Source organism: Apium graveolens, chromosome 4, assembly GCF_009905375.1.
Source record: "Apium graveolens cultivar Ventura chromosome 4, ASM990537v1, whole genome shotgun sequence".
In the NCBI taxonomy this organism is placed as follows: Eukaryota; Viridiplantae; Streptophyta; class Magnoliopsida; order Apiales; family Apiaceae; genus Apium; species Apium graveolens.
This window is the reverse complement of record NC_133650.1, coordinates 7,193,284-7,206,904: the sequence shown is the minus strand read 5'-3', so window position 1 is coordinate 7,206,904 and position 13,621 is coordinate 7,193,284. Positions and strand designations below refer to the sequence as shown.

The following is a 13,621-nucleotide window of genomic DNA, read 5'->3' as shown; positions in this document are numbered from 1 at the left end:
ACGTAATTGAATATGAATTTTCGATATGAGAGAAAGGATGATTCTGTCAACAACAGATTTCTATCTGTAAGAAAGGGTTATTAAGTGACGCCTCTTGATAATGCTCCACCCGATCTGGGAATCATCTGATTATTGATTATTGATTTGAAATATTTAATTTAAAAGGAAGAATTTCTTTATAATATGATTATGATTGTAACGTAATATAATCCCTCTAAAATTAAATAATATCAAGTAGTAATTGGCCAATGACACAACGGGCTTGTGTCGGTCATAGCCTTCCAATATGATAGAAAAGTAGTTCTTATTTTTGAATCATTGTCGGTTCGTGCTACAGCCGAGGGCTTTGATTTCGAAATAAGAAATACTTATCTATTACATAGAGATGTGTACATTGAATAAGAATCTAAAGGTCGGTACGTGCTACAGCCGTGGGCCTTTGGGGACTGATTCAACTGTACGGAATGTTGGGTTAGACTTGACTTAGAATATTGAGTTTGTCGTGCTACAGCCGAGACTCAATTATTCAAGAGGCTAAAGTTTGATTAGGGAATATCATGAGATGTAATTGACAAGAGTTGTCTGCCTATTGAACATTACATGGTGGTTCGTGCTACAGCCGGGGTCGTGTAATGGAATGTAGGATCCCTAATCCCACTAGCATTATGAATGCTTAATTTTTCACGTAGGGGGTTGAATAAATTAGGAAAACTAGTGGGAGCCACTTATGAATAAAGACCCGATTCATATAGTGTTTTGAAATGAAATCGAATATTTGCTAAGTGTTGTTATGTGTTTATGATTTACAGATTTACTTTGTACGTTATGTCTTCTGCACTATCACTCAGGAGCATACTAGATGCTCACAAATTGACTGGTCCTAATTATGCTGACTGGCTTCGAAACTTGAGAATTGTTCTCAGGATTGAGAAGCTGGAATACGTGATTGACTCACCTAAGCCTACTGAACCTGCTAGTGATGCACATAATGATGAACATGTTGTGTATCGTAAGTGGATAGATGATGCAAATGTTGGTCAATGCATCATGCTAGCTTCCATGAACATTGAGCTACAGAAGCAACATGAGCATATGGATGCTCACACTATCCTCATGCATCTAGAAGAGTTGTATGATGTGGCAGGGAGGACAGCTCGATATGAGATATCGAAGAAGCTGTTCGGGTGTAAAATGTCTGAGGGATCATCTGTGAATGACCATGTACATAAGATGATCAATTTGATTGAACGTCTTGGACAACTTGGTTTTGCCATGGATGGGGAGCTGAGCCAAGACTTGGTCTTGCAATCGCTTCCGAGTTCGTTCTCGCAGTTTGTTGTGAACTTTCACATGAATAAGTTGGGTGTCAGCCTGCCTGAACTCCACAACATGTTGAAGACTGCGGAATCGAATTTTCCCCCTAAGAAGAGTTCTGTTCTTCTAATTGGTGAAGGTTCCAATCCTAAGAAAAGGAAGAGGAACTCTTCCAAGAAGAAGAAAGTAGGTGAGAAAATGCCGGTTCCACCAAAAGCTGAAGACCCCGAGAGCAAAGTTGTTTGCTTTTACTGTAACAAGGTGGGGCACTGGAAGAGGAATTACAAGGTTTACCTTGTAGAATTGTAGAAGAAGGGTAGTTAGACTGCCGCTTCTGATTCAGGTATGTTCATGATAGAAGTGAATATGTCATTTCTACTTGGGTATTAGATACCGCCTGTGGTTCTCATATCTGCAATTTGTTGTAGGGACCAAGGAGAAGTAGGACTCTTGAGGAAGAGGAGGTGATTCTACTGATAGAAATGGAGCAAGAGTTGCTGCTGAAGATGTAGAATCATTTCATTTACATATGCCTACGGGCAAGACTATTGTTTGAAATAATTGTTATTTTGTTCCCTCGATTGTGAGGAATATTATTCCCATGTTAGACTTGGCTGGATTTTCATTTATTATTGAGAATAATGAATGTTCTATTCTTAGAGATAATATTCTTTATGGACGTGGTACTTTAAATAATGGTCTGTATATATGTGACATAATTTACTTCAGATTGAACAAACTAATAAAAGAAAAAGGGATGATGAAAATCTCACTTTATAGTGGCACTGCAGTCTCCATTTAGTGGACATGGAGAGAGGGCTGCAGATTTGCTAGGAATGGTACACACAGTTGTATGTGGACCAATGTCTACGCAAACCATGGGTGGATTTTCATACTTCATTACTTTCATACATGATAGATCTAGATTCGGATATGTGTTTGATGAAACACAAGTCTGAAGCCTTTGAAAAGTTCAAAGAGTATAAGTATTAGGTGGAGAAATAACCAAACATAGTATTATAACTCTTCGATCAGATCGAGGTGGTGAATACTTTAATGGAGTGTTTCTAGATTATCTCAAAGAAAATGGTATAGTCTCCCAGTGGACGCCTCCAGATTGGTATCTGAAAGGAGAAATCGAACTTTGTTAGACATAGTTCGGTCCATGATGAGCTATGCAAATCTTCCAGTATTCCTATGGGGTTATGCATTGGAAACCTCAGCATATTTACTGAATATGGTGCCTTCCAAATCTGTTCCTCAAACTCCGTATGAGATATGGAAAGAAAGGAAACCGAGTCTTAAACACGTTAAGATTTGGGGATGTCCAGCTTATGTCAAGTAAGTTGACCCATATAAGCTGGAATATCGATCCGTAAAATGTAGTTTTGTGGGATATCCTAAAGAGACTTTAGGGTATTACTTTTGCACCGATCATCGGGTGTTTGTCTCCAGACATGCTACCTTATTGGAAAAGGAGTTTATCCTTGAAGGAAACAGTGGGAGTAAAATTGAACTTGATGAAGTTCAAGAAGCACAAACTACTACGGATCAAATGGAAACACCTGTTCTGACTGAACAACCTTTTGTGGAACAGCCCATTCGTAGGTCAGGAAGAGTGTCTCGCCAACCTGAGAGGTAATATGGCCTTGTCATTGAGAATGACAATGAGTTGTCAATCATTTGATGATAACGACCCTGTGACCTATAATGAGGCTATGAGTAGTGTTGACTCAGAGAAATGACATAGTGCCATGAAATCCAGAATGGAATCTATGTATACGATATACAAAAGATAGATTATAGCAGATGGCCAGGTGGAGACCTATAAGGCCAGGCTTGTGGCAAAAGAATTCAAACAAAGACAATGGATTGACTTTGATGAAGTCTTTTACCTGTAGCCCTGTTAAAATCAGTTCGGATTTTGCTTGCGATTTCTGCTTACTACGACTATGTGATCTGGCATATAGCCAGATGGTTTTCTTTCCAAGGGAAATGAAAACCTAGTGTACAAGCTACTGCGAACCATATGTGGTTTAAAGCAAGCTTCTCGTAGATGGAACATTCGTTTTGATGAGACAATCAAAGAGTTTGATTTTATCAAAAATGTAGATGAACCATGCGTCTACAAAAGGGTTAGTGGAAGCGCGGTAACATTTCTTATATTGTATTGAAATAGAGTTGACACACATAACAACATAGCAGACCCACTCACAAAGCTACTTTTTGAAAGTCACTTTGATCGTCATAAAGATGAGATGGGTATTAGTTACCAGAGTGATTGGCTTTAGTACAAGTGGGAGATTGAAAGGAATATGTCCTAAGTCCAATCAGGTATTAGGATTTAGGAATAACTCTTTATGTAATCTGTTTTGATTTCATTGATATTAATAAAAGACTTGTTTTGTTTTTATTACGGGTTTTATCTATTTAAGTGTTTAAATAAGATATACCATAGTTTAGAGTAAAGCTTTTTATGGATTATGATGAGATCATAATAGTGAGACCTAAAAAGATGATAACTCTAAACTTAAATAGTTCCTGATTATAGGATTACTAACTGGTAATTAATAATCCGCAAAGATCGGTACATACTATGCTTGCTTCAATATGAAGGATGTTTGTTCTCATAGACATTTGTGTGGTGACACTATAGCTAGTATGTAGGTGCTTATTATAGAATAAGTTCACTGAACATGACTCGCCTAGCTGAACAACTGATGGAGTTCACTCACGTGTCACCAGTTGTTCGCTTAGTGATAGTTGTACAAGTATTCTTAGACTTGAGGTCATCATAGTCATCTTGTGTATACTGAACTATGCTTCGGTTTAGTTCTTAGTCTCCAGGGACAATTATTAGGGCTCTTCTGGGTATAGGAATTTGTACACGAAGATAGTGTATAATCAATAAAGGATCTACCCCTTCCAGTGAAGGAAGCGAATGTTCAAGGCTGATCCACTTATGCTAGTTCAGGAATCTCTGGCCAGAGTAAATGAAATTAGAAAGGAGTTTCTAATTTGCATAGAACTACGCATAGTAAATGGTAAGCAAGTGATTGAATTAGATAGGCTTGACACGAGATCCATGCCTTGTATTTAATCGGGACATTGTAGGGTAGAAGGAGTTTATTGTACGGTAACTATTCACTGATAGGTTCTTGGTATTCTAAGCAGTGAATTCATATTATCCGGATAGTCGCGATATGTTGAGAAGCATCACTCACGATGTAGAATAAATGTGATTAATTAATTAATAATATTTAATAAATTAGAGAATTTATATAAATAAAGATAAAATAGTTTTATTATTATTTATTTCTACTACCGGCTTAATATTGAACCTACAGGGTCACACCATAAAAAGAGAATGATTTAATGGTGGAGGAATTAATTAATAATGGCTAATAATTATTTATTTATGAAATAAATAATTAATTGGCAAATTTAATAATTGATTAAATGAGATTTAATTGATTATAAATTAATTAAGAAAAGTTCTTAATATTATTAATTGAAGGATTTAATTTTTGAAAATTAAATCAAGAGAGAGAATTATTTCTAAAGTGTTTAGAAAAAGGATTAATAATTAAAAGGTGTTTTAATTATTAATGAGAATAATAAATGGGATAATAATATTATTATTTATGGGAAAATTTCAGCTGAAACTTTTGCCTATAAATACACTATTATAGACCCTATTTTATTCTAACCCACATCTAACCCGAAAACCCAAAAAGTTTGGAAAACTCAATTCTCGCCACCTCCTTCCTCCTCCTTAACATCGTTTTCTTGGTGGATACCGGTGGAGTGCTTCACACTTGAGGAGCAACTGCTAAGGATCTCTGATCGTTGTCTCCGAATTATTTTAAAAGGTTAGATTCGATCCCTCGAATTTTTATTCACGATTTATATGCTTTTATTTGGATTTTGTATGTGTAAAAGTGTTTTGCCATGCCCTCGCTGCGTTAAAAATCCAACAACGGTATTAGAGCATAGGTTGTATGCATATAGATCTGTGGTTAAAATTTCAGAATTTTATGTGCTTGTATGAATTAATTATGATTTTTACAAGTTATATCATGGATTAATTTTGTCTGATGAGAAATCGTTTCTCAGAATAATTTTGAGTGTTGATCTGGGTTCTACAAGTGTTGTAGATCGTCTGGGTATTTTTTTCATAATTTTAGGATGTATAGATTTTTATTATGAATTTTTGAAGTTCTTGCAATTAACTTCGTAATTAAATAAATCTTATATATATATTATTTGTAAGTATATATATATCTATACTGCTACTACCTGTTGAATGCTGCACGGAAAGAGGTGGAGAAGCAGACAAGAACAGGACTGACAGGCGCGGAAATCGATGCGAGAAAAAATTCTGTCGGCAGCTGTAAAAACAAAAAAAATAAAAAAATATAGGGGTGTAACGCATTCCGGGAATGCGTTACACACCTGTGGCGCATTCACGGAATGCGTTACACCCTTTAATGGCTTAAAAGGGGTGTAACGCATCACCGGAATGCGTTACAGGGCTTGTAACGCGTTCCTGTAATGCGTTACAGCCCTTCTGTTGATTTTAAAATTGGTTTTCTGGGAGTTTCGTAACTCCGTTTTAGGCGTGCAATATACCGTTGGATTCGTTTTTTCGAGACGGATCTAATGGAGTGATCAATTTTAGTTTATATAAAAGTTTTAAACTGTTTATATTTCCATGAAGTATTTTAAAGTTGTTTTTGACTGTTTTAATTGCTTTTAAATGCTTCATGTGATACATAGAGATGTATAATGCTTAGTTCTATGTGCTAGATGATGTAACATGCCTACCTTGATGTTTATTCATGTTTATATATGTGATATATGCTTAGTTTATCATGCGATGATAGATTTAGGTGAACTTAAATGAACATAAGGCGCTTGTTAGACTACCTAGTATAGTGAAATAGTTTCATAACCTTAATAACAATATTATGAATAAAATCATGAGATTCTTGTGTTTGTGAAACACGTAATTGAATATGAATTTTTGATATGAGAGAAAGGATGATTCTGTCAACAATAGATTTCTATCTGTAAGAAAGGGTTATTAAGTGACGCCTCTTGACAATGCTCCACCCGATCTGGGAATCATCTGATTATTGATTATTGATTTGAAATATTTAATTTAAAAGGAAGAATTTCTTTATAATATGATTATGATTGTAACGTAATATAATCCCTCTAAAATTAAATAATATCAAGTAGTAATTGGCCAATGACACAACGGGCTTGTGTCGGTCATAGCCTTCCAACATGATAGAAAAGTAGTTCTTAATTTTGAATCATTGTCGGTTCGTGCTACAGTCGAGGGCTTTGATTTCGAAATAAGAAATACTTGTCTATTACATAGAGATGTGTACATTGAATAAGAATCTAAAGGTCGGTATGTGCTACAGCCGTGGGCCTTTGGGGACTGATTCAACTGTACGGAATGTTGGGTTAGACTTGACTTAGAATATTGAGTTTGTCGTGCTACAGCCGAGACTCAATTATTCAAGAGGCTAAAGTTTGATTAGGGAATATCATGAGATGTAATTGACAAGAGTTGTCTGCCTATTGAACATTACATGGCGGTTCGTGCTACAGCCGGGGTCGTGTAATGGAATGTAGGATCCCTATTCTGACTAGGATTATGAATGCTTAATTTTTCACGTAGGGGGTTGAATAAATTAGGAAAACTAGTGGGAGCCACTTATGAATAAAGACCCGATTCATATAGTGTTTTGAAATGAAATCGAATATTTGCTAAGTGTTGTTATGTGTTTATGATTTACAGATTTACTTTGTACGTTATGTCTTCTGCACTATCACTCAGGAGCATACTAGATGCTCACAAATTGACTGGTCCTAATTATGCTGACTGGCTTCGAAACTTGAGAATTGTTCTCAGGATTGAGAAGCTGGAATACGTGATTGACTCACCTAAGCCTACTGAACCTGCTAGTGATGCACATAATGATGAACATGTTGTGTATCGTAAGTGGATAGATGATGCAAATGTTGCTCAATGCATCATGCTAGCTTCCATGAACATTGAGCTACAGAAGCAACATGAGCATATGGATGCTCACACTATCCTCATGCATCTACAAGAGTTGTATGATGTGGTAGGGAGGACAGCTCGATATGCGATATCGAAGGAGCTGTTCGGGTGTAGGATGTCTGAGGGATCATCTGTGAATGACCATGTACTTAAGATGATCAATTTGATTGAACGTCTTGGACAACTTGGTTTTGCCATGGATGGGGAGCTGAGCCAAGACTTGGTCTTGCAATCGCTTCCGAGTTCGTTCTCGCAGTTTGTTGTGAACTTTCACATGAATAAGTTGGGTGTCAGCCTGCCTGAACTCCACAACATGTTGAAGACTGCGGAATCGAATTTCCCCCCTAAGAAGAGTTCTGTTCTTCTAATTGGTGAAGGTTCCAATCCTAAGAAAAGGAAGAGGAACTCTTCCAAGAAGAAGAAAGTAGGTGAGAAAACGCCGGTTCCACCAAAAGGTGAAGACCCCGAGAGCAAAGTTGTTTGCTTTCACTGTAACAAGGTGGGGCACTGGAAGAGGAACTACAAGGTTTACCTTGCAGAATTGAAGAAGAAGGGTAGTGAGACTACCGCTTCTGATTCAGGTATGTTCATGATAGAAGTGAATATGTCATTTCTACTTGGGTATTAGATACCGCCTGTGGTTCTCATATCTGCAATTTGTTGTAGGGACCAAGGAGAAGTAGGACTCTTGAGGAAGAGGAGGTGATTCTACTGATGGAAATGGAGCAAGAGTTGCTGCTGAAGATGTAGAATCATTTCATTTACATATGCCTACAGGCAAGACTATTATTTGAAATAATTGTTATTTTGTTCCCTCGATTGTGAGGAATATTATTCCCATGTTAGACTTGGCTGGATTTTCATTTATTATTGAGAATAATGAATGTTCTATTCTTAGAGATAATATTCTTTATGGACGTGGTACTTTAAATAATGGTCTGTATATATGTGACATAATTTACTTCAGATTGAACAAACTAATAAAAGAAAAGGAATGATGAAAATCTCACTTTATAGTGGCACTGCAGTCTCCATTTAGTGGACATGGAGAGAGGGCTGCAGATTTGCTAGGAATGGTACACGCAGTTGTATGCGGACCAATGTCTACGCAAACCATGGGTGGATTTTCATACTTCATTACTTTCATAGATGATAGATCTAGATTCGGATATGTGTTTGATGAAACACAAGTCTGAAGCCTTTGAAAAGTTCAAAGAGTATAAGTATGAAGTGGAGAAACAACCAAACATAGTATTATAACTCTTCGATCAGATCGAGGTGGTGAATACTTTAATGGAGTGTTTCTAGATTATCTCAAAGAAAATGGTATAGTCTCCCAGTGGACGCCTCCAGATTGGTATCTGAAAGGAGAAATCGAACTTTATTAGACATAGTTCGGTCCATGATGAGCTATGCAAATCTTCCAGTATTCTTATGGGGTTATGCATTGGAAACCTCAGCATATTTACTGAATATGGTGCCTTCCAAATCTGTTCCTCAAACTCCGTATGAGATATGGAAAGAAAGGAAACCGAGTCTTAAACACGTTAAGATTTGGGGATGTCCAGCTTATGTCAAGTAAGTTGACCCAGATAAGCTGAAATATCGATCCGTAAAATGTAGTTTTGTGGGATATCCTAAAGAGACTTTAGGGTATTACTTTTGCACCGATCATCGGGTGTTTGTCTCCAGACATGCTACCTTATTGGAAAAGGAGTTTATCCTTGAAGGAAACAGTGGGAGCAAAATTAAACTTGATGAAGTTCAAGAAGCACAAACTACTACGGATCAAATGGAAACACCTGTTCTGACTGAACAACCTTTTGTGGAACAGCCCATTCGTAGGTCAAGAAGAGTGTCTCGCCAACCTGAGAGGTAATATGGCCTTGTCATTGAGAATGACAATGAGTTGTCAATCATTTGATGATGACGACCCTGTGACCTATAATGAGGCTATGAGTAGTGTTGACTCAGAGAATTGGCATAGTGTCATGAAATCCAGAATGGAATCTATGTATACGGTATACAAAAGATAGATTATAGTAGATGGCCAGGTGGAGACCTATAAGGCCAGGCTTGTGGCAAAAAAATTCAAACAAAGGCAATGGATTGACTTTGATGAAGTATTTTACCTGTAGCCCTGTTAAAATCAGTTCGGATTTTGCTTGCGATTGCTGCTTACTACGACTATGTGATCTGGCATATAGCCAGATGATTTTCTTTCCAAGGGAAATAAAAACCTAGTGTGTAAGCTACTGCGAACCATATATGGTTTAAAGCAAGCTTCTCGTAGATGGAACATTCGTTTTGATGAGACAATCAAAGAGTTTGATTTTATCAAAAATGTAGATGAACCATGCGTCTACAAAAGGGTTAGTGGGAGCGCGGTAACATTTCTTATATTGTATTGAAATAGAGTTGACACACATAACAACATAGCAGACCCACTCACAAAGCTACTTTTTGAAAGTCACTTTGATCGTCATAAAGATGAGATGGGTATTAGTTACCAGAGTGATTGGCTTTAGTACAAGTGGGAGATTGAAAGGAATATGTCCTAAGTCCAATAAGGTATTAGGATTTAGGAATAACTCTTTATGTAATCTGTTTTGATTTCATTGATTTTAATAAAAGACTTGTTTTGTTTTTATTACGAGCTTTATCTATTTAAGTGTTTAAATAAGATATACCATAGTTTAGAGTAAAGCTTTTTATGGATTATGATGAGATCATAATAGTGAGACCTAAAAAGATGATAACTCTAAACTTAAATAGTTTCTGATCATAGGATTACTAACTGGTAATTAATAATCCGCAAAGATCGGTACATACTATGCTTGCTTCATTGTGAAGGATGTTTGTTCTCATAGACATTTGTGTGGTGACACTATAGCTAGTATGTAGGTGCTTATTATAGAATAAGTTCACTGAACATGACTCGCCTAGCTGAACAACTGATGGAGTTCACTCACGTGTCAGCAGTTGTTCGCTTAGTGATAGTTGTACAAGTATCCTTAGACTTGAGGTCATCATAGTCATCTTGTGTACACTGAACTATGCTTTGGTTTAGTTCTTAGTCTCCAGGGACAATTATTAGGGCTCTTCTGGGTATAGGAATTTGTACACGAAGATAGTGTATGATCAATAAAGGATCTACCCCTTCCAGTGAAGGAAGCGAATGTTCAAGGCTGATCCACTTATGCTAGTTCAGGAATCTCTGGCCAGAGTAAATGAAATTAGAAAGGAGTTTCTAATTTGCATAAAACTACGCATAGTGAATGGTAAGCAAGTGATTGAATTAGATAGGCTTGACACGAGATCCATGCCTTGTATTTAATCGGGACATTGTAGGGTAGAAGGAGTTATTGTACGGTAACTATTCACTGACAGGTTCTTGGTATTCTAAGCAGTGAATTCATATTATCCGGATAGTCACGATATGTTGAGAAGCATCACTCACGATGTAGAATAAATGTGATTAATTAATTAATCATATTTAATAAATTAGAGAATTTATATAAATAATGATAAAATAGTTTTATTATTATTTATTTCTACTACCGGCTTAATATTGAACCTACAGGGTCACACCATAAAAAGAGAATGATTTAATGGTGGAGGAATTAATTAATAATGGCTAATAATTATTTATTTATGAAATAAATAATTAATTGGCAAATTTAATAATTGATTAAATGAGATTTAATTGATTATAAATTAATTAAGAAAAGTTCTTAATATTATTAATTAAAGGATTTAATTTTTGAAAATTAAATCAAGAGAGAGAATTATTTGTAAAGTGTTTAGAAAAAGGATTAATAATTAAAAGGTGTTTTAATTATTAATGAGAATAATAAATGGGATAATAATAATATTATTTATGGGAAAATTTCAGCTGAAAATTTTGCCTATAAATACACTATTGTAGACCCTATTTTATTTTAACCCACATCTAACCCGAAAACCCAAAAAGTTTGGAAAATCCAATTCTCTCCACCTTCTTCCTCCTCCTTAACATGTGAGGAGAGCTTACTTTGTTTGAGCCATGTTTTGGGTGAGATAATGGCTATGAAAATTTTCTTACCAGGAGAGCTTAGTTTGTTTGAGCCATGTTTTGGGTGCCACCTTGGATAACCAATATTCTGCTAACATCTTTCTGAAACACGGCCTTTTACTCCACAAGTTGTGCATACTGCATTTCTATCAGGATTAACTCTTATGATGTTCATAGCCATTATCTCACCCCCTTCTTTATTTAAACCCAGTAGATTTCTTTGTGCTTCCTCTTGTTCCAAATCAGAATAAGCAATTTCTACATAGGGTAAAGGAGTGTTGAGCAATAGTTGACTGCGTTGAGCATTGTATTGGTCATCAAACCCATTTAAGAACTGAAATAGACGCATCTCCTCCTTTTGAAGTTCAATAGCTTCCAACAACTTAACCACATCAGCAGCAGGAGTAACAACCACAGGTAGAATATTTAAAGTATCCAACTCTTCCCAAACAGTCTTCATGGAGATGTAATATTCAGTAATAGAAGAGCTATTTTGTTTCAAGGCATACAAATCACGACACAACTTATACTTTTTACTACCATTAGTGAGCGAGAATCGCTTTTCAAGATGTGTCCAGATGTCCTTAGCACTAGACATATACATGATTGATTTTTTAATAGTGGGTGAAACATTGCTGGTGAGCCAAGCTATCACCATATTATTGCAAGTTTCCCACATCTCTGCCTTAGCATCATCATTAGTAGGGATCGTAACCGTACCTGTGACGAAACCGAGCTTCCTTTTGGAAGAAAGATTGATCTCCATCGAACGCCGCCATGCTCGATAATCAGATGAGCCTTGAAGCTTATCGACTTTAATAGAGTTGGCATTGTCTGAAGGATGAAGAAATAATGGTGTCATCATATCTTGATAAGTAACCCTGGCCGCCATGAAAGCTCAGAGAACACAAATCTTTAAAAGGAATGAATATCTCTTTAGCACTCAAGCTCTGATACCATGAAAACAAGCAATAAACAAGTTTGAAGAAACAATGAATGCAGAGATATTCTTGGTGTATATTTAAAATGAGAGCAAATGATTATCCAGATCTAGTTTTTGGAGTAACAGCTCTACTGATCCAATGACTAATTGCAGGCTATATAGTTGCACTACAGACAAAATAAGGAATAACAACCTCTACAGACAAATGGTCCACATAGCTGACTAGGATAATCACAATAATAAGTAAAATACTAAGTAAATACTAGTGTATTTCCTTGACACTTATGTGCTTAACAAGAGCTTGGTTTGGACAAAGAACTGAGAAGACTGGTTGAAGAAACCACTGCAAATGATGTATCGTATGTGATAACAAGATCTAATCCTATTTAAATAAAACTAAGTAGGATCGGCTTCTTAACATCAACATCCTATCTTTTGCAATTCTGCCCAAGTGAAAGCAGGACTACGAGATCCTACAAGCTAAAATACGAAAGAGTGTCTCTCGTGTTCAAAAACAATAAAACCATATATGATAGAAGTGATATGTGTTAACGACTGTTATATAGATATTTAAATCTAATTATCTTCAAGAAAATCTATCAAACTACAAAAAGGACTAAGAATTATAAATGAGAATCGAAGTATAAATAAGCTATGTGCAGCTGGATATATTTTAATGGAGAACAATTTTTTTTAAGAATTAAAATCAAGATTTAGTTATTTACTCCTTGCTTACTTCATATTTGTTTACTATTGCTTGACCTAGATTTAATGGAGATTGTATTTATTGTTATTTTATGTCACTGTCACACTTAGAAGTATAAATTGGTATAATATTGCACACTAGAGAAAAATCAACACATATAATGTAAATTGCAAGTTATATATAGTATAATTGTTAGGCACAATGAGGTGCGAAGGCCTTATGGATCCTAGTAAGTTAGGTCACATGACTCATCAAAGTGAGGCTCACTCTGCACCCCGAATTGAAGGTTGGAGTTTATGATATTGTATATGTTTTTTTAAGTTTGCTAACGTAATTGCTAAATTTTAATATGAATGCAGGACCCGCTGGTTAGTAATGGAGCTAATAATTTGGTTCTTCTTCTTGGTAGTGATTTACGAGAACATTCCTACTACTTGCAAGGTATTGGATCTTCAGAAGTTCTGTATTATTGTCCTAGTCATGTATTGGCAACATTTTGGCTAAAATATTTCAAAAGTTTAT

At 35.9% G+C, this 13,621-nt stretch overlaps 1 protein-coding gene across 1 annotated transcript; it reads right to left on the bottom strand.

The window, feature by feature from the left end:
- Positions 1 to 11,541: 11,541 nt before the first annotated feature.
- On the bottom strand, positions 11,542 to 12,342 carry LOC141718251 (uncharacterized). The gene has a single exon (XM_074520634.1). It carries the CDS (start codon positions 12,340 to 12,342, stop codon positions 11,542 to 11,544), a length of 801 nt encoding a protein of 266 aa, XP_074376735.1.
- Positions 12,343 to 13,621: the final 1,279 nt, after the last annotated feature.